Source organism: Cryptomeria japonica, chromosome 11, assembly GCF_030272615.1.
Source record: "Cryptomeria japonica chromosome 11, Sugi_1.0, whole genome shotgun sequence".
Taxonomy (NCBI): Eukaryota; Viridiplantae; Streptophyta; class Pinopsida; order Cupressales; family Cupressaceae; genus Cryptomeria; species Cryptomeria japonica.
In genome coordinates, this window is record NC_081415.1 from 486796143 (window position 1) to 486823011 (window position 26869).

Below are 26869 nucleotides of genomic sequence, written 5' to 3' on the forward strand. Positions count from 1 at the left end.
AAATGCCTGAAAAAATGAACTTTAGATCACATCAATTCATATTTGTGAGGAGTTATCCAGAGTTTTTTACCCTTCTCCCACACAACATAAATTGGCAGCTGAAGGCGGGATCATCGCAGAAAACACGAATGGAGTTTCGAGCCAAATTCAGAATTGAAGACAAGTCCACAAGCAAGGTTCGTCCGAGCATAAAGATGGCCAAAATTTGGCTAAGTATGAGAAATACTTCGCAAAGGGATTCTTCCCCAAATTCAAGGTAATTGAAAGAATCTCAAGGCATCAAGAAAGAAAAGTTCTTAGACTTGGAAAAAATATGGAAAACTTAAATAAATTTCCAACTTCTTGAAGGGTTTTATCTCCTGAAGAAATTTAAAAGACAAGCTCCCAATCAGAATCAAATGGTGACAAGAAGAAATCAAATTTTCATACTTAGACAATTTCTTCACACAAAATGGAGAATTCAAAAAAGACATCCAACATGCTGAGGTGGCGCCTCGTCATCTTCCAACCAATCAGATTGTTCCAATCAGCATGTCCAGGTTCAATGAACCTAACTTATCCAAAAGCTTCTAGAAAGGCACAATTTACAATGCAACAACCTTCTATTTTCATTGTTGGTTCATATTTAACAAGAAGGACAAGTGTCCCCAAGTGTAATTTTCTTATTGGTTGAGGGGTAGTTAGTTTTGGCAAACCCTAATTAGGGTTTGTAGCTTTCAATCTGGGCCCTTGATCACTCTTTGATCTCAGTCGTTCATTGTTTTCTGGAAAACTATATAAGGCTACCTCCTCTCATTTGGAGAGTGGTGAGGTTTTTGACATATTGTTGCGTGAAGGTCATTTTTCAAATAATACATTGCATGTGCGCTTTCTCTTAAGGCTTTGTAATCTATGTTATTTGAGTGATTAGCATGGTTTCAATTTCCTCAACACATTAGTTAAAAGTTAATTTAGATTTGCTTTTAAGTTGTTAGAGTTGAATGAATGATAAGTATTAATTAACGGTGTATCTCAGCTCATACTTTTGGTGAATGGATGATTTCCATTTCACTGTGCAAAGTTAGTCTAAGCCTAGCCCCTATGTATGCCAAAACTTCGATCATAAGCACAACCCATTGAAGATTGCACCCACTCTATGTAGTTGTCCTTAGTGTGGCGAAACAAAGTGTGGTTTCCCGAGAACACCTAGTTAATACCGTCTCCAGAATTCGTAGGTTTAGATCAGCTTTCTTAACCCTATCCCCTTTTCCTTTTTTTTGATTGTCTAAATCTTGGAAAATCCAAAAAGAAAGAGAGAGCCTGAAATTGACAAATTTATCTAAGTCCAGAAGCTTGAAAGACATTTGTAAACGTAAGTCCCCCTTGAGATTTTCAGCATATACTACCCAAGTACCTATCCCACTAAAGTCGCTTGTTCGCACATATAGACCTTGGAATTGCCATATGATAAGCGATGATTTTTCAAGAGAGGATAGAATACCTTTGGGTATCTTATTCTAATGTTCGGTATATGATAAAACGTACACCAACAAGTTGAAGCCTGAAGGTCACGCATGGTCTTTTCAAACACAGAAATGGAATATTGCAACTAGTGGAGTTGCCAAGTGAATGTTGTATGCTCCTCAGAGCAAATTTTCTATGATTCTCCATCAAAATCACAGAATTTAGAACTAAAACTTTTGTTTTGTAGAACAAAGATTAAGGCTGCAAAATTCCAAGCCACAAAAGGCAAATTTCTAGGATTGGTGATCATATTTGAGTTGAAGCCTGAAGGTCACGCATGGTCTCTTCAAACAGAGAAAGGGAATATTGTAACTAATGGAGTTGTCAGGTGGATGTTGTATGCTCCTTAGAGTAGATTTTCTATGATTCTCCACCAAAATCACAGAATTTAGGACTCGAACATTCGATTTGAGGAACAAAAATTAAGGCTTCAGCCTTGGATTCTATCCCACTTGATGTGCCAAAAATTGTACTCTCTTACATATTTGCACGAATGCATTTGCAACATCAGTGTCATGTGGAGAGCATTGGCAATGGGAATCCCTACAAGAATGAGACTTTGAACTGTAGGAGAACCTCCAGAATTGAAAGGTTGGTTCCTTGCCTATTCTAGAACTTACGTAATTCTGATAGGGAAAAAGAATTCAAGATGTTAGCAATAAATGGTGCCACAACTGCAAATGAATGAATGTTGCAAATGTTCCGTTACTATTCTATCCACTAAGACAATCAGTTGAACTGGAGAAATTAATACCACAAAACCAACTCCAGTGAAACCTGTCACTTGTCTGCAAGGTCATTTTGATTCTAACAATGATAAAACCCTAGTTTAGTATCTTGGCAGTGACTTTTATTTTCCTGCGAGCTCATCGTTTTACAATAAATAAGTTGAAGCCTTATATTTAATTCGAGGACTAGTTTGAAAAGCAACAGGTTTTTGATTTATTTTATATTAAGGAAAGGCTTTTAAGTACAACTGCTAGCCTGCAAGCTTTATTTTTACTCGCAAGTTTCTTTATGTTTCCTGACCATTGAGATGGCACCATGTAGCTTGCAGTACCCTCTCATGCAATTCTCCAGCCAATGGTGCTAACTTTCCTCTAAAAACTCTTGCAAACACTTTCCAAAAGTGGGGGCCATTGGACATGCATTGAATATGGTGGCTGAATGCTCTTGGCTTTAATTTGACTCCAAAACTTACTATTACCTCATACAGGCTTTATATTATTTATTCAACTTGGGGGAAGAATTAAGCTTTAACATGTGTGCACTATTTTTAACATAGCACAACTTATTTTTTGTCCACCTTTGATATAAAATACCAGAGGCAGGTCCCACACTCTGCTAAGTTAGCAGTACTAACTCTATCACATCCCTTTCAAACTCTGAATAGTGTGGGGACCATTGGATTTATAAAATTTCATATTAATGATGGTTGAGACCATTCTCTTAAACAGACATTATGGGCTTTTATTCCTTTAAAACAAAACCAAGTCTGGACTTTGCAGCACAGTCCTATGATTCTCAACATTGAATGAAGCCTATCATATATCCTAGCCCTGGGCTTCATTTCGTAATGGAGCATTTAATTTGAATATAATATCATCACCATTCATGCTTCTGACATAGGGCCACCTTTACTTCCCACACTGCATATGGCTTTGCATCTCCTCTATAATTACTTTCCATCATAGTTCCCAAACTCGCCTAGACTCGATGAGTCTCAAGTCGGGTGAACCTAGGCAAGCCCCAGGGGCCTAGACTTAGCTCGTCCGAAGCCAAGGCAAGACTCACACAAACTCAAGACTCGACTCAGACCTAGCCCAATGCCTGGACTCGGCCGGTGAGATAGCACTTAAAAAGTGCCAAAAAAACATGAACTTAAATGTTTTAAGTTGTTTTTTTTTGTTGTTGTATATTGCCTCTACAATCCTAAAAGTGAATTCATTTCATTGTGTTGGCAAAATAGGAGGAGAAGAGTGAGTTGTGACGAAAAATAAGATTGATTTTTATTGGTTTTTTGTGTTTTCTAAACAAAAAATTCATTGTTTTTTTTTTAAACATTTCAATTCATTTCCTTTCAAAGAAAAAACAAACCCTACATTTTCTTTTGGAAGTTACAAACCCTACATATTTTTTTGAACAAACCGTACATTTTATTTGTAATAAAGCCCGTAAATTTTATATTTATTTAATAAAATTAAAAAATAAAATGCACAAATGTTCATTTTTTGTCATTATGTCTTATTGCGGCAACCTTGAGCTTTTGAAAATCATATTTTTCACAATGTCTACTCTTGGAACCCCAGCTATAAAGGACCCAGCTTGCAAATATGCTGAAATTTTTGAAGGGCAAAAACAAGAAGAGGCAAAATGCAAATATTGCAAAACAATTTTTCATGGAGGCATAAATAGATTGAAATAACATCTTGCCCACACGCGCGGCCACGATGTTGTACTATGCACCCTAGCACCTCCTGAGGCTATTTGTGAGTACCAAATGCAATTAGAAACATTAGAAATACAAAATGAAATGTAGAAGAGGCGAAGGGAGGAGTTGGCGAGCATTGGTGGTGTTGGAGAAGCTTCTTCCAAGCCTCCATTTCGTCCTCGTTCTAGTGCTTCTGCTAGTGTTGATGCAAGTGCTTGTGCTAGTGCCAATGGTAGTGGGAGTATTAGTATTGATCCTAGAGTTCGTAAATCTAGGTGGCAAATGTTTGGACCTAAAACACCAAATCTTTAGAGGATAGTCATTCGCATTTTGAACCAACCATGCAGTGCTTCCAGTTGTGAGAGCACACATACACTCCAAGAGTCGCAATAGACTGCCTGTGGAGAGGTTGAATGATCTAGTCTTTGTTCATTACAACCTATCTTAGACAGATAAGTCTTGGACTATGACTCCACCCTCATCACACTAGGGAAGGTTGATCCAAAATCTAAGTGGATAACTGAGGCTACGGATCTTGTCTTTAGTGACGAGGACCTTGATTGGGTTGACCAAGTAGATAGAGACGCTAAGGCTGTAGCCATTGCAGAGGAGGATAGAGCACGAGCAGACATAGGTGCAACTAATGTTGGTGAGGGTGGCATGAAGTCACAAGCAGAGATTATAGTTGTTGAATCATCTAGGAACTACCTTAGACGCATTCATAGGAGGGATGCAAGCTCCTCTGAGCCATAGACTTGAAGTTATTGTTTTAATATTGGTTTGGAACATTTGATGTCATGGATTTCATATTCCATGAGTTTTGTACACATTTGAAAATGTTTATATCATAGTAGCATTAATCTGGAAAACATCACGATTAATCTTGAATCGCCATGGTTGCCAATCTTTTCCCAAAAAATTACCAAAAAATCGTTGATCAATTTTCAACGACTTTTGACGTGTTTGATCGAGGAAAAACACGTCGACAAGAAAAATAGCGGGTAAACCCTAGACTGCCTCAAAAATAAAAAAACAAACCACCAAGTGTATAAAATACATCACACAATTGTAGAAGGTCGTCGACAAGCCGCAGAGGAAAAAATCAAAGGCTTTCCGACATGAATAGCAATGTTGGGTCACATGAAATCAGGTCGAGGGTTTTTTTGAGATTCTGCAAAGTTGGTCGCCTATGTTTCCAAGGTCGTGCGAGCTGATCAAAGGCTTTTCGATGTAGAGGACAGCACACACAACCTGGAGGTATGTATAAAATTTATTGATTTTTTTTATCAAATTTTTTTTGTAAAAATCTGTTTTTTTTAAACGTAATTTCTGTATAAAGTATAAACAATATAAAATTTATATGATTTTATTGATATTAATTAGATATTTATATTTTTTATTTATTTAATATTTTTTATTATTATTCTTTATAAAATCATTTATATTTATACATTTATTTGTGTTTTTATATAATACTTATTTTGAGCTTGATTTCAAATATCATTTTTAACTGAAATAAAAATAAATATATATTATTTTATTAAAAAAAATTATTATTATTTAATAATAATATATTTTATTAAAAAATATTATTATTAATTAATAAATATTTATCTTTATTTAAATTAAAAAATAATATTTGAAATTGATTGAAGCTGAAAATAAGTATTAAATACTGCTTTTTGTTTTTTATGGGTATATGTTTTAATATGATTCTACAAAGATCTTCATAAAAAATATTAAAAAAATTGAAAAATATATAAATTTTTAAATTAATTGGAAAAAATAAATTATTTGACAAGCATTTATAAATGTGAACTTATTTTGTAGTGTTAAAAAGTTATAAACCACACTTTTAGAGTAAAACATTTATTAGGCTGGTTGTAACTTTAAAAAAATAGATTAGTCCTGGTTGTAACTTAGAAAAAACTATCAGTTATTTAAGTTTATTGCTATGGAAATGTCCTTAAATATAAAAAATGTAGTTATTGACTTTTTCTGCAATTTTTTACGTTTTTTTGTAAATCCGATTTTTTCCCATTTTTCCCCGATTTTTCAAAAAATCTTATACTTCTGTTTTGCCAATTAATTCCCCAAGCCATTAATGATACTATGGTTTATATATCTATGTTTGTTATTTCCTTCAACTACAATTTGTGTTTATACTTATGTGATCGATGTATACTTGTGTATGTGATCAAATTAGCTTATATTTGATGGAGTTATTGTGTCTTAAAGGTTTATTTAATAATGGGTGCATGAAATAAGTTTTAATTCCTTTAAAAAACTCTAAATTTCTTGGGTTTTTCACTTTGGTGAGTTTGCACCAAGTCCTTTTGCCGAGTCCCGAGTTACCCTCACCAAGACCATGCCGAGTCCTAGTCAAATTTCTATGCTTTCCATTGACCATCAAAATGGACTTCAAAAACTTAACCAGATCAAAATGGACTTTGATGTAAAAATTGCTTTCTTCAGGTTCATGCCCATTCCAAAACACATAATTGCCAATCACATGCATTCCTCCTTATGTAGCTTTGTGTAGTGAAATGTATCATATTGAAGACATGTTCACAAAAGTTATACAAGCTTTTGGAACAGAAAGATGTGATAAAGTAATATAGTCAATGCCCATTTGCGCCTTCAGTGAGGCAGGATTGCATCCAAAAATTTGAAATCTGAACTTTCCAGACTATGCAAGAATTGGTTGGGAGAACAAGGGTCAGTATAGCATCATCACCCTTGAGGCCTCTAGAGAAGATTTTTAGGACAAAATCTGCAAGCTCCAAGAAACAAGAAAGCTAGATTCATTAGCCTGCAGACCTCACAAACCTAATTATACATTGGAGTACACTTTATGCACTTAACAACAAATTATATATGCTTCTTTTTCTAAATCAGCTTCTTTTAATTTACTTATAAAGTGTATTTTTTTGGTATTTTTTAATTTTTAGACATTCTTTTAACTTATTTTAATAATCACCCTCCTGCCAAAACCCCACATCCCCCAACATCCCAAAAATCAAACCAAAATAAATTGTTATCCTAGAACTTCAAGAAATACGGCTTCCATTATCCCTTGAAGATGGATCCAAAATTAAGATTCAAAGTGTCAACCAAAAATCCTAGAAAATAAATTCAAAGACTTAAGTATCTTGTTGACATTATTAAAAGCAATTCACATCATTTTACTTTCAACAAGGTTAACATTTATAAAACTTGTTACAAGTTCCAACGACCCAGAAATGAATCTATTTTGAGGAAATATGAGCATCATCTTAGAAAATAGAAAAGTGCTAATTATTAACAGAACAAAACAAAAAAACAGCTTCTAAAATTAAGTCAAGGAGTACCTGCAAATCATTAAAGGCTTCTTTGACATTCTCATGTACCGGGTAATCTGTTGGTGAACGCATCTGATGAGATAGTAAATCTGCTGTCTTATTCACAGAAGTGCCATCCAAACCTTCACTCAGCCTTGTTACCATTTGTTCCAAAGGTCTTAAACATGCTGATATGATTCTCTTATATGTCTCCCCAGTCTCTTCAAAGAAGGCAGTTCGACGCCAACTATCCACATTATTTTCACATACCATACAGAGATCAAGATAAGCAAGATATTGAGGCAATGATCTTTCACTATTCTCTTCCAATGCCACAAGCAATTGCTCAGTTGGATTTGTTTCTGCAGCAGCTGAACCATGGGGTGGGGCAAATACATGCCTTCTGGTATGCACCACCTAGAAACATTAAAAGAAAGAAATGAAATAACCACAAAAAATTGATGCCTTGGTAAAAGTTTATTTCCATTACGGTCTTTGATATCATCAACCTGCTCAAAATACTGCTCCCAAAAACAAAGTGAAAAAAAAAACAATGAAAGCAACTATATGTAGCTAAAAGCACAAAATGGTTACAGTAATTATTAGGTGAACTTAAAAGAGCAAACCTGAATTAGATGATGAATCAACTCCCAGCAAAAGACAACGGGATATGCCCCCAGAAAAAATACAAACTGCAAATACAAAAAACCATTTCCACTCTCTTTAAAATGGAACCTGCTGTGCATTAAAAATATTAAGATTGTAGCACAAGGAAGTGCAGCAAGTGATAGCTTTAGTGCCCTTTTCGCTGCTGAGGGGATTCCCATCTTCAAACTGAAGAACAGAGGGCGCTGTCAAAACAAATCAAATCTCAATTAATCAACTAGAAGAGACCTTCAAAGGTGGTGCACAAAATCCATTAACAAGTATCAGCGACCAATGGGAAGCAATCTAGAATTGACAAAAGATCCCGTGAGAAACAAATAACATAATGTTCTAAATATCTATTATTGTAATGGAAAGAAAAATTACTGTCATAGACTTCAGACTAAAAATAGGGCAGAAAAGAACTAACCAAAATGAAGAGAATGGCATGGAAACAGGGACAGACAGCTGTGTGTGTGTGTGTGTGTGCACACTCAAATAGTTTAACTATAGATTCAACAAAAACCAAATTTAGACATTCACTTAATGTATTAAATTTAACATTCAGTGTTCAAAGTTAATTGATTCAAGTGTAGCACAATAAAAAATAGATATTTCATTTTTTTCATTACAACAAAACCCCAAAGCTATAAAATCATAAATGACAAAATGGCCACCAATAGCCAAATCAGTAGGATCATAGATATATAAAAAAGTATAGTACTAAATAAAGCTATGCCACATTTGGGCTATGCATATCAAAATCAGCCTCCTACTCTAAGCCACTCTATATAAAATTAAAACTCATCCAATGAGATCCCAACCAATCCCTGCTGTATACAGAGTTGAGAATACAATTGATGATAGTTAAGAAATGCCAATTGTCAAATCATATATGTTATAGATAAATTAAAAAGCTATCTATCATACTAGCATTAATTAGTATCACAATTGACTCAGCAAATCAAAAGGATAAATGGAATTCAATTACTCAGGATGTAATCAGAAAAAACTCAAGACAAAAACTCTGTTTTTCCCTCCCATGCATCCCAAAACAACTTTTATTTTTTGCTTTTCGGAACTAAAACAAGTGTTTAGGAAATCAACCTCCAATGGGGTCCAAAGGCAGCATCCGTCATATGTTCCCTGTCACAATCCAAGACAAGTCAAAGGGCGGAACCCCTCATTAAGACCTTTGAGGTAATATTCATGGCACACATCATACTCCACAATTTTACCGCTTTTGACAAAGCTGAAAAGCCTTCAAAAATTGCTTAACGCTTCAGTTAGGATTTTGAAAGGGGCATGGGAGGACATGTGGGCTCACCATATTCTTTCTTAATGGTTTTCTTAAATGACTTGCCTTTTAATCGAAAATTAGGGACATCAAATCATAAATATTTCCAACGATACAATGGATGGTCAAACATCCCCAAGACAGATGCAGAATGGAGGGGTGCGGAAATGTTCCCATTTAACATAGGATATTTCTGCGAATAAAAACATCTTGAGCAAGACTATAATGTGGCAACTCTCAGCCATCTGGTAGATTGTAAAGGTGAGATGCCTAAAGCATCTGATATTTAAAATACAAGGGACTTAATCACAGTCAAAAGAACAATCTTCAATCTGGTCCAACATGCCCCATAGGGAAGCCTCAAATGAAATAACAATGTGTTCAAGTAGTAAAAAGGGAGAAGACTCCAGGCATCCACCAACTTGAAGATCCATATCACAAATCAAGCTCCTATGGTTACAACTACAAACAATGTATTTGATTTGGCTGCACAAGAACTCTTTGACAATCTTTAGAGGTCCATTGGTACTTAGCCAAATGTGGAAAAGCTGAGATGATGATTAGGAGAAAAGTAGTAATTTGTGCCAAGCCTTCAACAAAAATTCTAGAATAGGATCTCCAGGTATCCAGGGAGACACCACTTGCACAATAATTGTGCTTTGTCCTACTTGTTCTAGCAATTTCTCACAAAATGTCCCGTTCATTACACTGTCGATATTGTGTAATCGGACGTCCCTTGGGTCGTAATGTGTTTGGCTTTGAACTCCTCTTTGATTTCGATAACAGCCCAAAGATGCATCACGTGGCTTCAGGGGAGTGGATTTCTCTCACTATGTAATGAGTACATGTGTAATTCTAATCTTCAAATTATATGGCACTCTTTACTGAATGACCCATACCTAGCAAATCTAGAAAAACATTTTTCTAAGACAGTTACCTTTGGTATGGCCTTCATGCAATACACCATAGTATATTAGTTTCTTCGCTGGTTTCTTTCATTGCCTTCAATTCTTTCATTATTTGGAGCATGTCCCTCTAAAACACTTGTACTTGTTGACATAAGAACTTCCATCTTCCTTTGTCTTCCTTTTACCATGCAATGACATTTTATCTTCACTTTCTATGTCCATTGCCCAATTGTAAGCTTTTGCATAGGAAGAGAGTGGTACCACCTTCATACTTTTTCTTAATGACAAAAGTAGACCTTTAATGAACATCTTTTCTTGAGACCATCAATCGGTTCTTTTTCTAACTTTACAAGCAATTCCTTAACTCTACAATTGTAAGCTCATATGTTTTCATGATTACCTTAGGGGGGGTGAATTAGTGATAGCAAAAACAATAACACTTTAAACCAGACCGGTAAAAACATTTAACCAGTTTACTTAAGACTCTGCATACAATCCAAAGTGTTATAAAAGCATTCACAACAAGTAAAACATTCACCATAACACAAGTATTTATACGTGGAAAACCCAACTGGGAAAAACCACGGTGAGATGGAACTCACAAGTTAACTATCTGCAGAAATAGGTAACTGACAGGTTAAGGTCTACAAAGTGCTATGTTAGGAGCGAATCCTATTAAAGATCCCAAGCCCTATTAGGAGCTATACCTGGTTAAAGGTAACCTCAATCGACGATTTAGATCCAAGTTAATGAATCACCTTGTTAGAGGATTTCTACAATGAAGTTTGTTAGAGTTTACCCGATTAGGGGATTTAATTGTTGTAGTGATTAGAAAACAACAGGTGGTATGATCTAAGAATAGCACATTCTGCTTGTATAGATCCTTTTCTGCTCACTCAATACTGCATCACCGACCTACTCTGCAACTCCTTCAACAAATCGCATCAACTCTAATTCATAACATCACTTGTATCTTGCATATCAAAATAATTCATCAAAATGTTTTTTTATCAACATTAGATTTCATTTTGGCTCAAGAACCTCAACACAATTTCCTAGGTTTAGTGAATCTGGACAATCTTCCTTAACACATTACAAATCACCACCAAAAATGTCGGTTGGTGATAACACATCACGATTGGTGATAACTCATCACACAATCTGTGGAACCAATTGGAACATCGATACCAGTTGAGTGTTGACCGCTTCCAACTCACATACCGATTGTCTCCATTCGCCTCCTTGCCTCTCTTTGTTGCACCTCGAAACTGGTGACAATGGAATTGTCCAAAACTAATTGTCTTTACTACATATACCGGTTGTCTACATATACAGGTTGTCTACATATACAAGTTAGACACCTTCATACCGGTTAGACTTACTCTATACATATGATACCGGTTTGACCTAACTAAGACAATCAAAACATATGTGTGCCATCAATGACAACACATAAAGTCATCCAATACAAAATTCATCATCGTGCCAACAATCTCCCCCTTTGGCATTGATGGTAACACTTAGGAAAATTTTGTCAGCTAAGTGTGCTTACAAAAATGTATAGACTCCCCCTTAACAGTACATACAAAATTTTCACATCACATTCATATTTTTACTCCCCCTTTGACAACAATGCCAAATTGAAAAGTAAAATACATATATTAGATCAAAATTTGTCATGAAAAATTGCATATATATAAATATAAGAGTTTTTAAAGTGTGTACAATGCAATTCTTAAGAAAATGTCACTGAAATGAATCTTAAACTGTGCAAGATCATTATCCCATGTTTCTAACAATGTTTCAGTGATCTCAACATTTGTCAAAATTTGTGCAGCAAATTCTTCCATGGTATCCACTGTGCTCATCTCCGGGGTAGCCAAAACTGCTTTTGAATCCTTGTATGCCCTCTGTAGAATTTCAACTTTTGGAATCAACTGGTACTTCAGTTCTTTCAAGGATCTGATTCGCTTAACCTATTCAAAATCATAAACATCTAACAGATGTTGCAAAGCATCAACCAATTTGCCAAAATTTAAAGCAGAATCCTGTACTGGTATATAAGCATCACTTATCCTCTCCAGTTCCTTTTCAATATCTTCTCGCTTTTTCTTCAAATCAAAATAGAAAAATGAAACTTTAGATATATTAGCCAAAATTTTACCTCTAGTTTCTATACCAGTTCTCAAAAGATCTTTATTCACTGATAAACCAATCTTGCCTTTACCAATTTCTGAAATTAATTGCTCTCCCCTCTTCTTCTTGTAATCTTTTTCAGCTAAGGCATGTGTTGCCTCTTCAAGTGATTTCAATTGGTCAGTAGCATCAGCAACCAACTGTCCAAGCTTGGCAATAGGGGTAGACAAATTACTTGACAAAATGTTAACAGCAGTTTGAATAGTTTCTACTTCTTTTCTCTGCTCTTTCAACCTTTTCTTTTGAGCTTGGGATTGCATAACAGTAGCAATCTGCATCAGTTCCGATGCATTCAAATTGTCCACATCTATAGGACCTTTTATGCTGATTGGGTCATCATCATCATCATCATCATAGGTTTTCTTCTTCTCCTTTGCTTTCTCCTCTTCATCCTTTTTCTCTTCTACCTTCTTCTCTGTATTCTATGTTTCTGTTTGTTCCTCCTGTGTGGTTGTAGAGACCAGTGGCAATTGACTTGCAACTTTGTGTTCTTTTTCTGGTGGTAGTTGTATGTCCACACTTGGTTCAGTAACCGATGCTTCCTCTGCTATTTGTTTCTTAACAATATCCGGTTGTTGTTCTATTTCCTTAACCGGTTTAGTGTCATTACCGGTTGTATCAACAGTATCCTGAATTTCTTCAGTTTCATCCACAAAGAATATGACCAGTGGAGAACTTGTGTCATCCTTATTCTTGACAAGGTAGACTACATCCGATGTAATAATTTCTTCAACGTCCAGCTCCAATGGAACTCCAATCTCAATCTGATCAAGCTTACTATCATAGCCTTTCAATAGTGCATTCATCCTCTGAATATCTTGTGCAATTCGATGAGTATCATCTTCAACATGCTGAATCTTTCCGTCCAATAGTCTGTCTCCTTGTTTTAGAATAAAAAATTGTCCTTTATATTTAGCAAGCAATGCTAATAATTCTTCACGAGACAACTCAAAAAAATATTGAACAAAAATTCTATCAATAATCTCTTGGTCCTGATCTAAAATCAACTTCCATTTATTTTCAAGAATTGAATATAAAGAATCAGAAATGTCCTTTTGAATATCTTGTGGTAACCGATTATTTTGACACAAGTGATTGATTACCTCTTGAACAACTTCTTGTTTCTCACCTTCATCAAAGGAATCAAAATGTTCTTTTACATTATCAAACCGCTTTCTCCTTAAGGTTTCCAGAGTCCTTTCAAAATCACTCATTGGTTTGAAAGATACAACATCAATAGGAGTACTTTGCTTGGGAATTTCATGTAGGTCTTGTTTTACAACGTTGAGAATGATCCCTAAGGATTGTTAAGAGCAACAAGTGAAATGGTCAAGATACTAAGTGTCGATCTGGTGTCAAAGTTGTCAAGAGCTTTTGAATGTTGCATTTGTGTCTAACTAATTGAGCACTAAGACTTTAGCACTAAGGGGAATTGTTGATTGTAATTAGGGAATGGTCGATTCCAATTGCCTTGGGCAACATTGGAATCCGCCCAAGGGGCCAGCCCCTTCTTCAACGTGTAGGGTTGGGCCCTATATCTCACGGCACTTCATAAAACCCCACGCTACATGCAAGATAACGTGCTAACATGAATAGGACCGACCCTATAAAGCATTTCAATTAAAGAGATACAAGAAATTAAAGGTTATTAATTTATCATAGGCCGACATAAATGGATCTTGCATCACATATAAGTAAAGACACATTCACCTCATTCAATTTACAATTAATATCCTTCCATGCGAAATATACATCTGCCAAAATGCGAAGTTGAAAAAGCAATATTAGCGAACTATATCTGCCATTAAAGGTGCGAATTTCAAGTGCAAACATCATCATAAGGAGAGCGAACTGATCTAGGTCAAGGTGCTAAGGTTGCAGTCCATTAAAGGTGCAGACTTCAGATACAATATAATGCAGACCTAGGGTGTGGACCTGATTGTTGTTTGAAGTGTTAAAGGGGGCAGACTTGAAGGCTTGATGCTTATGAAAGTGCAGTCTTGTGGAAGACCTTATCAGCCCTAAGTACAGACATCTTCAAGTACTTGAGATAAGTGTTGCAATCATTATATGAATATAATCCTTAATCAGATCTGAGGATCTTTTCTGGCTGAGTTTTTCCTCCTAGGAGGTTTTCTCAAGGTAATTGTGTTTTGCTCTTATTCGTTCATTTCTATGCTATGCCTAGATCTAGAAATCTCTAAATTTTAACAACAAACAAATTAATTAGAAACTAAATCCTGATTTCTAAGTTTTACATTAATCTATATGTATAATGTTCAACATGGTATCAGAGCTAGGTTCGTACTAACCAGTGATCAGATTTAATCATGTAATTTCAGTCTCTTGTTCCTTCCTTCTTTGGTGATAGGTTAGTAAATATAAGGATCTCTCAATAAAACGACTTTGATGTCAATGAAAACATTAAATGTTAAATGAACATATCTTTTATTTAGTCCTTGTTAAACCGAATATTATAAGAGGATGCTTGGTTAATTAAGGTTGTTGTTAAGGGCTTATTATTTCGTTTGGGCTGCAATTTTATGTAGTGGTTAAGATCTGATTTAAATAAGAGTTGCAGATCTAATGGTGAAAGGGTGTGTCTCTTGCCAAAGAGCATACATGATGAGGAGGTGTGACCTCTCCCTCGTATTGAGAGATAAAGGAAAGGAATCAAAGCATCCAGTGATATCACCTCGGATCGGATCGGATCATAACTGTTATTAAGTTACAGGCAGTAACATCTTTGTTCTAGGTGGTATGCATGGGGATGTGCTTAATATGTATGCTTAATATATGATACCTGATAATGTTCTTCTGCAGAATTTAATAATAATATTAATATGGACTGCATTATGTATGACAGTTATACTTAATTTCATATATATTCTTAATACATGACAAGTTAGTGTACTTATAGCCTAATGCTTGTTACTACTGTCAGTATTTAAGAAAGTTGGGAATGGAGTTGTTTCCAAAGAGGGGCAATCTAAATCCAATCAATAGGATGATTCTCAAAATAGGATAAGGATCAGCGTCCTGTAAACTTTAAGGGTATGGTCCCAAGATAGGGCTTGGAACCGTAAACTTTGAGGGAGCCTATTGTATTTTGGTCTCTGAGCGCTTTGGTAACATAGACATCCCCTTCTTCCTTAGAACTGAAGTAGTAACGTAGGTTGACACTTGCATTAAGAATTATGGATGATAAAATTAATTATCTAGCATGATATAATTAGTTCTCTAGTATGGTAAATGAACAATTTACTTATTAATAATTGATAAAATTAATTGAACTATGAAAGATCACAAATTTGATTCATGTTAAGATAGATTTTGTCTTCTAATCAATTTAGTTGAAGTCATAAGTATTTTGAAATAGATTAATTATGGCTAAAATAGGCCTAAACCTAGTAGGGGAAATTTTGTGTACGTGCCTGTCTGTGACCTGATCAATTAAATACTAAAATTAAATATGGAATGTGTGCCCACATTAATTATCTAGTACTTAATTGTTCCAATGAGAGATCAAAACAGAGAAGAAAAGTTGAACTTCATATTTATAAAGACATTGAGAACTTGAATATTTCCTCTCTGTTTTGAACTTCGTTTAATTTATGTGTGCCTTTATATATGTGCGTAAGGGAAAATAAGCCAGTTACATAAGTATCACAGATAATTGAGTAAATGAAGTATTCCTTAAATAAATGTCATAAATAAGTTTATTGTTCACAATGCTTGATCCAAAGATTAATTCCTTTGATGTATTTGCTATTGGATGTCTAGAGGTTTGATCTAAATCCTTTATCAAAATTATTTTGATTATATATACTGCAGCTTACTAATTGCTATTGATTCATGGAAGTATAGGCTCTCACTATCATTGCTTGGTTAGTATCTTCATTAAGTATACTTCACTCTCCTTGTAAACATTCTATTAGTACTTCCTCACCTATGATCTGATTGAGTTTTGACTATCAATTGAATGATTCTATAATAGTTACATAAAACTGACTTTTCAGTTGAGTATTTGCTATCATGAAGTTTGAAGTATTATGGAAATTAATAATATACACTATATCCTCAATTGCTGACTTAGAATTATTCTAGTTGATAACTACCGTACGTTTTGAGCTAATTGTAGACTCTATTAGGTCATACTAATGGTTGTATGCATAAACCTCAAATCTGTGGAAACCCTGGTGAGGCAGAAAATGATCATGACTTAACCCTTGTGAGTTTCTTTATGAAAATTAGATTTTTGTTATAACCTGTATGGTGATGTACAAGTTTTCAAGGTTGTGTGTTACAGGTTGGCTCCTTTTTTTTTAATTTGTGTTACATAAGTATTGTCTCAGCATTCTATGTATCATTGGTTATATTGTTAAAGGGATGCATCTAACTTATCATGAACGTTGTGATCCTCACCCAAAGTCATTTTTATATAACCTCATATAGTAGGTGATGTATGCCGAGGGCCAAGGCCATACTGACATCAGAAATCCATAAGCTTGGATTGATGTGGCTTCAGAGGGAACTTTGAAATAAGGCATAAGGATCTTCACACTCAATTAGAAGAAGTTTGAGGATATGTCCTGATCATAATTGAGCCATGTGTCCAATTCATAAAAGGTGAAGTTGGCATTTCTCATCCTTGTTTATGAATACTTATGATCTATGATGCTTGGCTATCAGTCTGATATTGAGGATTAAGAGGGAGCCCTATGATCTTCAATAAAACTCTTGGTATGAAAGAGTACTTGATAAGCCTAGGGTTTTGTAAAGATTCTAACCTATTCCTTAAAGTATTTGAAATGCTAATTCTGATTTCTTATGTGGATGATCTAACTCTGACTGATAAAGATAGCCTTATGATTTAATATAAGAAAGAAGTAGCTCAGAATTGAGATGGAAGATCTAAACCTAAAATGCATTACTTCTAGGTTAGAAGTGTGGCAAGGATCTAATGAAATTATTCTAAGTCAAGTTTACTATTGATATGTTAGAATCATGGATTGTAAACTTATATGGAAACTAACTTAAAGAAGTTGAGTATGTCTACAGCCATCTATGATCTTGCAGATTCATCTGAATAGAGACAGGTTGATTGGTGAGTGCTTCAGGTAATCAAAGCTAAGCCTATTGTTGCAAGTGTTGCATCAAGAGAAATAGTGTGGTTTCTCAAAATTCTTGTTATGCTGTTTTGATTTATTATCAGGGTTGTATAGAGATACCTGACAATTCAGTGTTTTATGGCAGGACAATCCTGTGTTGCAGATGTTCTCACCAAGTCTCTTGAAGCTTGAGTACTTCAAAAGATAGACTTGGAGCTGTGGAGAACACTGCCTTGGTTGAGAAGGAGTCTCAACCTCAGTGATACATTGTGTTGTATCAACCACCCTCTGCGGGCAATGTAAGGTGGTAGTGTAATCTTCTCAGGGAGAAGAGTAATTGTTACCATCCTCTGCGGGCAATGTAAGATGATAGAAAAGATTCTCTCCACCCTCTGCGGGCAATGTAAGGTGGATCCAGTCTATGCTCGTGTGCGAGCTGGAATACTATGTTATGTAGTTTCATTCTATGCTTGTGTGCAAGATGGAAGACTACAATATTCTGATTATGTTTATTCCATTCCTTGCTTGTGTGCAATATGGAGGATTATGTTTATTAGATTCCATTCTATGCTTGTGTGTGTAGTGACGTTTTCACACATCGCCCCATTGCAAATGGGGACCCTTGCTTTTTTGCTTTTTGGGGTTTGTTTTTTTTTTAGGTCTTTTAGGGTTTTGTCAGTTGGCTTTTGCATTTTTGAGTGTTGTCGGGGAGATCAATAGGATAGCAGGTCCTGCTGGAGTGAAGTCCTGATCCTAAAAATTTGGCTAAGTCTGAGAGTCCTGATCCTGAAATTTGACTAAGTCTGGAAACTGAAAAACCTCAAAAAACTAGATTTTGCAATATAACTCCTGGAGGTCTGAAACCACTCTCAAACATCCTGAAAGTATATATGGAATATAACTTAAAGTATAAGTTCTTATACTTAAATGTTATATTCCATAAAAATTATCCTGATAGAGAGTTCAAAAAGTCAAATTTCGCTCCTGTCCTTCACTGAGGACCCAGAGCGAATTTCGCTCCTGTCCCTCTCCAAGGGTCCAAGGTGAATCGCTCATGTCCCTCTCCAAGGGTCCAGGGCGAAAAGGCTTATTTGAGTCATTCCTGACCTCGTTTGGTTAAATTGAAACATCAAAGGTATGGTGGAGGACGAAATGAACATTATAGAGCATCCAGACTTGATCAAAGACAATGAAATGATGGAGTTTTTGTCTAGAAAGGTAAAAGCGCTCCGCGCTCCGCGCTCCTGTCCCTCACCAAGGGACCAGAGCGATTTTCTTTATATACAAATTTTTAGACCTTTCTTAGACTTTAACTTTTATTCATAGCATGAAGTAAGGTGAAATCTTCCCTAGCAAAGGAATTTCATGGTGAAAAGTGAAGCATTTTGGCCTAGAAGACAAAATTCGCTCCTGTCCCTCACTGAAGGACCGGAGCTTGAATTTCAAATTTGCACTGTTCTTGCAGGATCAAGACAATTTTATGATTTGAAGAGACCAAGGAAAACATGATTTATCCATTGAATATAATTTGGAAGGCTAACAAAGGACGGATAAGCTTGGATTTGCAAAATCGCTCCTGTCCCTCACTGAAGGACCAGGGTGAAAATCTCTGAACATCAATTTTGCCTTGCAAAAAACGAGTTGAACATGCACTGAAGGGACGAAAGGGATCATTGCTAGCCCCACAACGTGAATTGGCAATTAAAAAATGAAGGATTGAGGACAAAAGTGAAAAGGCGCTCCTGTCCCTCTCCAGGGGACCAGAGCGAAGTTATTGGCATTCACTATTTTCTACTTGGGCGTTAATATCCTCCAAATCGCATGAAATGCCAAAATCATCAACTTCGAAATATTTGAAAAAATTAATTAAATTGGCATTTAATAAAGGTGCATGGGTATTTAATAATTAATTTTAAGCCTTGGAAGATCGATTTTTTTTATTATTATTAAGGCATTTAAAATTAATTTTTATTAAATTTAAAATTAAAAAAGAGAGCGCTTGAGGTATCATTTTCATTATTTTACTAAGTCGGCCTCTTCCTTTTTAATTTTATTTATTTTTTTGACCTATTTTCATCAAGTCGGCCTATGGGGAGGTGAAATGGTGAGCGCTCTATATATTTGGGGCATGTTTTCATTATTCAAATCATTCACTCATTGTTTCAAGTGCGATTTGGAGAGGCAAAGAAGAAGTGCGAAAGCTGGCCTATTTGGAGCGAATTTTCCTCAAGTATTGAAGACTAAAGGTGGTGGAGTTGATGCTTGTGAAGACTAAAGGAGGCGCATTTTGCTAAAGGGAGTCTTGATCTACATTTTGCCTAGCGAATTCTCCTATTTTTGCATCATTTCGTAGAGTTAATTCTCAAGAGGAGGTATGGCAAAATCATCTTGACACCCTTATTCAAGGTTTGATTTTTTTAGACATTTTTTTTAGAAAAATCTAAGTATTGTATGGTTAATTAGGAAATGATAACTCAAGATTTATCATGAAGTTTCCTAATTAAAATCTTGAATCTTCCTTTTAAAGTTTAATTTTTAGATTTCAAGATATATTACTAATTTTGAAATGTTGTGTAGGTATCAAGATGGCGACTCCAAAGCCCGGAGGATCTACAAGTCGGCAGGTTCTCATCAAGGACGATCAAGCAAGGACAAGGGCGACCTCCTCCAGCCTAGCATCGACAAGGACGGCCTTCTTTGGACTAACGTCATCAAGGGCGACTTCTCCAATCCAGTATTCCAAGGCGAGGTACAACAATCATCCTGCACATCAAGGACACAAGAAGTTAGAACAAGGGTTCGTTGAAGAAGCAGATAGTTCCAAATGAATTAATTAAAGCTAGCTTCTCAACAACATCAAGTTGAATATTTACTAAGTTACAAGTGTCAGACGAGGTGGCATCCTAGTCATCACTTCTCCAGTCAATGTGGTCCACCTCAGCATTTCCAGATTCAATGTACCTAACTCATGGAAGGTGGCACAAACTCCAATGTACCTACCCCAACTATCCATTGGTGGAATTTTCTAGAGAGGACATGTGTCCAAGCAATACAATTTTATCATTGGTCAAGCATTAAATGTTATGTAATGGTTGTAACAAACCCTAATTAGGGTTTTCATTATTGAATCTTGGCCATTGATCTCAAATTGATCTTAGCCATCGAATTGTATTGTGGGCACTATATAAGCCCCGACTCTTCATTTTGTAAAAGAGATAGGAGTTAGAAAATAGTTGGAAGTAGTTAGAAGACAGATAGAGAGTAGTTAGAAGGTGATTAGCTAGTTGATAGAATAGCAATTAGAGTAGAGTAGAGAGAGAAGGCAAAGATTGTTGCCAAGATGTTGTTGTAAAAGACTTGTAACTTCATTGAAGAAATGGTGAAATTTATGGGTCGATTCGACAATTTGCACGGTCTCTATACTTCTCGTATTTGGTTTCATGTTATTAGATGAGTGGAAGAAATGTGCTTGATTGATGGTGGAATTCGTATATCCATACTACTAGTAGTTTGTTGATTGCAAACTTGCCTTGTGTAGTCAACTGGAATCATTCAGCTTAAGCTTAACTTCAGTTGTCGCTTCTTCATTGATATGCATCAACCTGATGGTGTCTATGCCTGTAGTGATGATTTGAACATCATAAAGCTTTCCTTCGAAGATCGCACTAACCTTGTGGAGATGGTCCTGCGATGTCAAAACAAGACTTAGTTAGAATTCCATCAAAGATCATTCATTGCTCTTACATTCTTAGTATTAGGATTAGATCCTTTCCTCGCCCTCATCTTTTTTCTTTTTTTCAAATCTAAGCTAGTAAGAGCCTGTGTTCCAGCAATATTCAAAGCAGATCAGACGTTCAATCATCGAATGTAAGTCCCCTTGTGATTCCAGCAAATCACATCATACCACAGAGAGATTATCCACACGTAGAGACCCTACATACAAGAACCTTGAAGTCATCCTGATTGATCCTTTTCCGCGATATCTTCAGCAATCAGAGGCTTTACTCAAGAGAGGATAAGGTACCTTTAGGTATTTTATTCTGTGTTTGATAGTGTACAAAATACACGTCAACAGTGTGCAAGATCGAGGACTATGTTTTCATTTTATGCTTATGGAGAACAATGATTATATAACTCCACTCCATGCTTGGGTACAAGATGGAAGATTATGACGTTACATTCTTCTTTGGGAGAAGACTGAGGTAAAGACAATGAATGATGGATATGCGTGATCGATGGCATGGAAAGACTCCATGATGTGCATGAATAATTGTGCATGTATTCATGACTTGCAAGTGTGCATGTTAAAGTTTTGAATTCACCCTCCACAAGTAGTACAAGATGGATACTATGGGATACTATTTGTGGCTACTCGTTGTGATCCTCTCTCAGGAATATTTGAAGTTGACAGCGAAGTTCGGATTACAATTTAAACATTGCATGTATTACTTAGGGCTGGGCCCTAATCTTGTAACCTGGTTGTAAGATTATCCTTCTCCCTAATTAAGAGGGAGTGTTGATTGTAATTAGGGAATGGCGGATTCCAATTGCCTTGGGCAACATTGGAATCCGCCCAAGGGGCCAGCCCCTTCTTCAACATGTAGGGTTGGGCCCTATATCTCACGGCACTTCATAAAACCCCACGCTACATGATAAAACCCCACGCTACACGCAAGATAACGTGCTAACATGAATAGGGCCGACCCTATAAAGCATTTCGATTAAAGAGATACAATAAATTAAAGGTTATTAATTTATCATAGGCCAACATAAAAGGATCTTGCATCACATATAAGTAAAGACACATTCACCTCATTCAATATACAATCAATATCCTTCCATGCGAAATATACATCTACCAAAATGCGAAGTTGAAGAAGCAATATTAGCGAACTATATCTGCCATTAAAGGTGTGAATTTCAGGTGCAAACATCATCATAAGGAGAGCGAACTGATCTAGGTCAAGGTGCTAAGGTTGCAGTGCAGCAAAGGTGCAGACTTCAGATACAATATAATGCAGACCTAGTGTGTGGACCTGATTGTTGTTTGAAGTGTTAAAGGGGGCAGACTTGAAGGCTTGATGCTTATGAAAGTGCAGTCTTGTGGAAGACCTTATCAGCCCTAAGTATAGATATCTTCAAGTACTTGATATAAGTGTTGCAATCATTATATGAATATAATCCATAATCAGGTCTGAGGACCTTTTCTGGCTGGGTTTTTCCTCCTAGGAGGTTTTCCCAGGGTAATTGTGTTTTGTTCTTATTCGTTCATTTCTATGCTATGCCTAGATCTAGAAATCTCTAAATTTTAACAACAAACAAATTAATTAGAAACTAAATTCTGATTTCTAAGTTTTACATTAATCTGAAAGTATTAAATTCAACAGGAATGAGGATCATTACAGAACCTTCTTAAACTCTAACCTTGGTGTATAAAATGCAAAACTCGGTGAAAGTCCGAACTTGCACAAGATAAGGAAAATGTTGCATTTGGCAAAACTCCGACTTGCATCACCATTGCAAAACCTGGAAGAACTCTGACTTGCACTAATGCAAAACATTTTGAAACTCCAACTTTGTGTACAATTGCAAAAAGTTCCTAAAGTCCAACCATGACAAAACATTGCAAAATTCATTGAAGGAAGGCTTTGTCTAACTCCGACTTGTGCAAAAGTTTTGTAAGGTCCAACATTGAGGGTTTAAAAATGCACAACTTGACAAAAGTCTGATCAGCATATTGTGCAAAACTCATTTAAACTCCGGCATTAGCATGTAAATGCAAAATGATTCAAAAGTCCAACATCCAAGTGCAGATCCTCATCAAAGTCCACCTTTGCATTAGTAAAAATGCTGATTCACAATAAATTCTGCCAAACAGGAAAATGTAAAAGTGCAGCAAAGCCTGACATGGAGTGTTTGATCAATGCAAAACTTATTTGAACTCCAATTTTGATCAATGCAAAACTTATTTGAACTCCAGTTTTGATCAATGCAAAGTTGATTACAACACCGACATGAAGAATCCTAAAAATTGTTGATCTCCAGCAAAGTCCGCCATGTTGCTAACTGCAAAATGTTGATCAGCAAAATTACAAATATGTTCCAAACTCCAACCAACTTTGAGACATTGCAAAACATTTGAGAAGTCCAACCTATTTACAATGCACAGCCTCTTAAAATTCTGATCTCCCAAGGAAAATGCAAAGTTGAATCAAAGTCCGATCTGCATGATTGCAAAACCTTGTAAAGCTACGATTCAACAATGCAAGAATGGTGTAAACTCCGACTTGCACAAAATGGACATCTTGTTTAAAGTCCGACCTAGGCTTGCACTTAGTGCAAAACTTGATACAACTCCGACCAAGGTAAGATAAAAAAAAAATTCAAATTTTGTTTAAACTCCGACTTGGGAGTGCAAATCAAGATGAAAGTACAACCTTCATAGTGCAAACTCTGCCCTCTCAATGTAAGAATATTGGAAACTCTGATCGGCAATAGGCATTGTGTAAAACCTTCAAAAATTCCAACTAGCGTTTGCATCAATGCTAATCTCTTAGTAAGTCTGATCTTGTGCAAGATAGAACAAATGTTAAATGTGGTGAAACTCCAATCAGCATTAATGCTGATCTTCATCAAGGTCCGACCTCATACAATGCAACATTGATTCAAAGTCCGACCTTATATTGCAAAACTGATTCAAACTCTGACCTTATTTGCAAGGCAGAGAATCAGTATAGATCAGACCTTGCAAACATGAAAAACCTTTGGAAGATATGGATCAGACTTTAGGGAGACTAAAATCAGAACTAGGACACCAAAATCAGACCTAAAAATGCATAAGAAGAGCAGACCTAATTAAGGATTGGATTGAAATTGTGAATTGTGAGGGTAACTCCAGCAATTCAATCTTTATTTATATCTTTTGATGTCTAAAACATACTCCAGCTGACTTGATAATGGGAAGTAAAACAAGTGATGCATGAAGCTGACCTTGGTTTATGCAAGAAAGGTAGAGAAACCCGCTCAGCAACATAAAATGCACAAATCAGCCTTAAAGAGAAAGGTCTAACAATTAGGTGAGGGCACAGGGTATAAATAAATCCTCAAAAACTCCTCATTTGCATCACCCAATCATTCAATTCAAACAAGAGATAAAGGGCAGACTTGCAGAAAGAAAATCAGGTTGTATTTTCTGATTTATAAGGTATTTTATATGGTATAATTTCAAATTCTTTTCTTTTTGCAGGTATTGATGAAAGGATGGGCATTTTCGATTCAAAGTGAAGAAGTTAACTTATACCTCCCTACACCTTCATGACATCAAAAACCATCAAGATAGAGATGAGAGACAAGGTGGTGAATCAAGTAACATCAAGGGCTTAGCAAGGGCAATCATTAATGAAGAGTAGAGAGGCACGCGTTCAAGACTACATTATGGAAATCACCTTACAAAAATCAACACATATGATAAGGTTGAAGAGGTTGGACAATTTTGAATTTCCTTAGGAAATCCAAGAATCATTGCCAATACAACAATGAAGTCAAGAACTACATCGAGGCAAGGTAATCAAGTTAGAACTACAAGGTGGAGATCAAGGTCAAGTACATTGTGAACAAAGATCAACCATGGGTGTTGCATAGTCTACATCAAGTATCATCATGCCTAGAGGCACCATGTAAAAGAGGATCAAGGCTTAAGCATCATTAAGTCAAACTAAACACCGTGGAGTTACATGCTACATCAAGGGACTATTTCACACCAAGGGTCATAGTGATAGAGTCAGGATGTTCAAGAACAACACAAGCATCACCAATAAGAAGTGTATCTCAAGGTCAAGATTCCTAGTCAGAGGGTTGAAATGCAAGTGTGATCAAGGAGAGAGAGATTCAGAAGAGTTAATCAAAGTTAGAAAACATGATCAAAAAATGATGCAATATGGGAATATGCCCCATCAACATCACATCAGGCAATTAGAAATGTTGAGTATCAAGAGATGTTGCCCCATCACAAACACTTTGTGATGATCTAAAAGGTAAGCTGAGGTGGCATCCTATTCACTTTCAAATCAATCAAGAGATGCCACATCAGCATGTCTCAGTTCAATGTACCTAACTCAATCTAGGTGGAGCAAGTGACACATGGCGCTTCATCAAATATTATTTTATATTATTTTATGTACCTAACCTCATCACTCATTGGTCAACATTCAAGGAAAGACATGTATCCTATTCGTTGTAATTATCTCATTGGTCAAGAGAGAGCTTGTTGTAACAAACCCTAATTAGGGTTTCATTATATAATCTCGGCCATTGATTCTCGCGATGTCTATATAAGACATCACCTTCTCATTTGTAAAGGTTAATTGACAATAGTTAGCAATTAGAGTAGAGTAGGAGGAAAGTAGATTGTTGCCAAAGCTTGTTGTAATAAACATACTATTTTCATTGAAGGGATGGTGGATTTTGGTGTGCTATTTCAACTTGTTGCATGGTCTCTACTTCTCATAGTGTAAATGTTTGTTAGATGAATGGAAGATTTCATTGTTGATGAATGGTGAACCTATGTTCATACCACTTGGAATGTGTTGATTGCAAATTGCAATGTGTGGTTAAATTGAACTTGATCAAAAAGCTTAAATTCAATTACTTAATGCTCATTGTTCATAATGTTGGTGTACATAAGGTGATATGAAAATCATTCACTTGTCCTTAGGAGATTGCACCATCTTTGTGTAGTTGTTCCTGTATGGCGAAACAAAGCTTGGTTTGGTCACGCCAAGTCAATAATGATATCTTACATTCTTAGGATTAGTATAGACTTTCTCAACCCTTATCTCTTTTGGCTTTTATTTTCCCAACAAGTTAGTAAAGAGTCCATGTTCCACGCGTTCATAAAACATAAGTCCCCTTGTGATTCCAGCAAAATCACATCATATCACTGAGTCTATCCACAGTATTTAAGTCCAATAGTTTGAATCGTAAACCTTGGATTTGTTTTGATTGGTCACTTTATTTAGCATTTAAAGTTTCTTTATTCAAGAGAGGATAGAATACCTTGGTATTTTATTCTGTGTTCGAAGTGCATAAAAAAAACATCAACAGTAAAGTACTAAAGTCAAACTCTAACCCCTAACGAGCCAACATGAAAATTTGTCAAAGTGTTCAAAGATTCTTGTCTTCAACGATCGATGGTTGAAGGTTTGTCTTGCTTTTTGGCATGAAGTATGGGCAACCCTTGACCCCTAACTGGCCAACCTATGTGTCAAGTTCAAATTTTCTTTAAGGTAGAAAAAAGGCTAATGTGTTTGGCTGACCTAGCACTGGTCATATTTTTAAAAACGGTGGCCAATCTATGTATTTATTGCATCAAATTATGGAGAAGCTTTTTAGAGTTTTTGTATGTGTGGTGGAGGGCGAAAATATTTCATCATTTTGAGAGCAAAGCATAATAGAGTAGT

The 26869-nt window shown here is 35.9% G+C and overlaps 1 protein-coding gene across 2 annotated transcripts in view; it reads right to left on the reverse strand.

Annotated features, from left to right (window-relative positions):
• LOC131032441 (uncharacterized) overlaps nt 1-26869 on the reverse strand; it is a 49842-nt gene that overhangs the window by 15196 nt on the left and 7777 nt on the right. For both annotated transcript variants that reach the window (XR_009103448.2, XM_057963412.2), the window contains exons 2-3: nt 7881-8105; nt 7285-7671 (exon numbers count right to left, since the gene is read on the reverse strand). Coding sequence is in view for 1 of the 2 variants with exons in the window: in XM_057963412.2 (XP_057819395.2) it covers nt 7285-7671; nt 7881-8105 (612 nt within the window). In the remaining variant the exon portion in view is untranslated. The remainder of the gene's footprint in view (nt 1-7284; nt 7672-7880; nt 8106-26869) is intronic.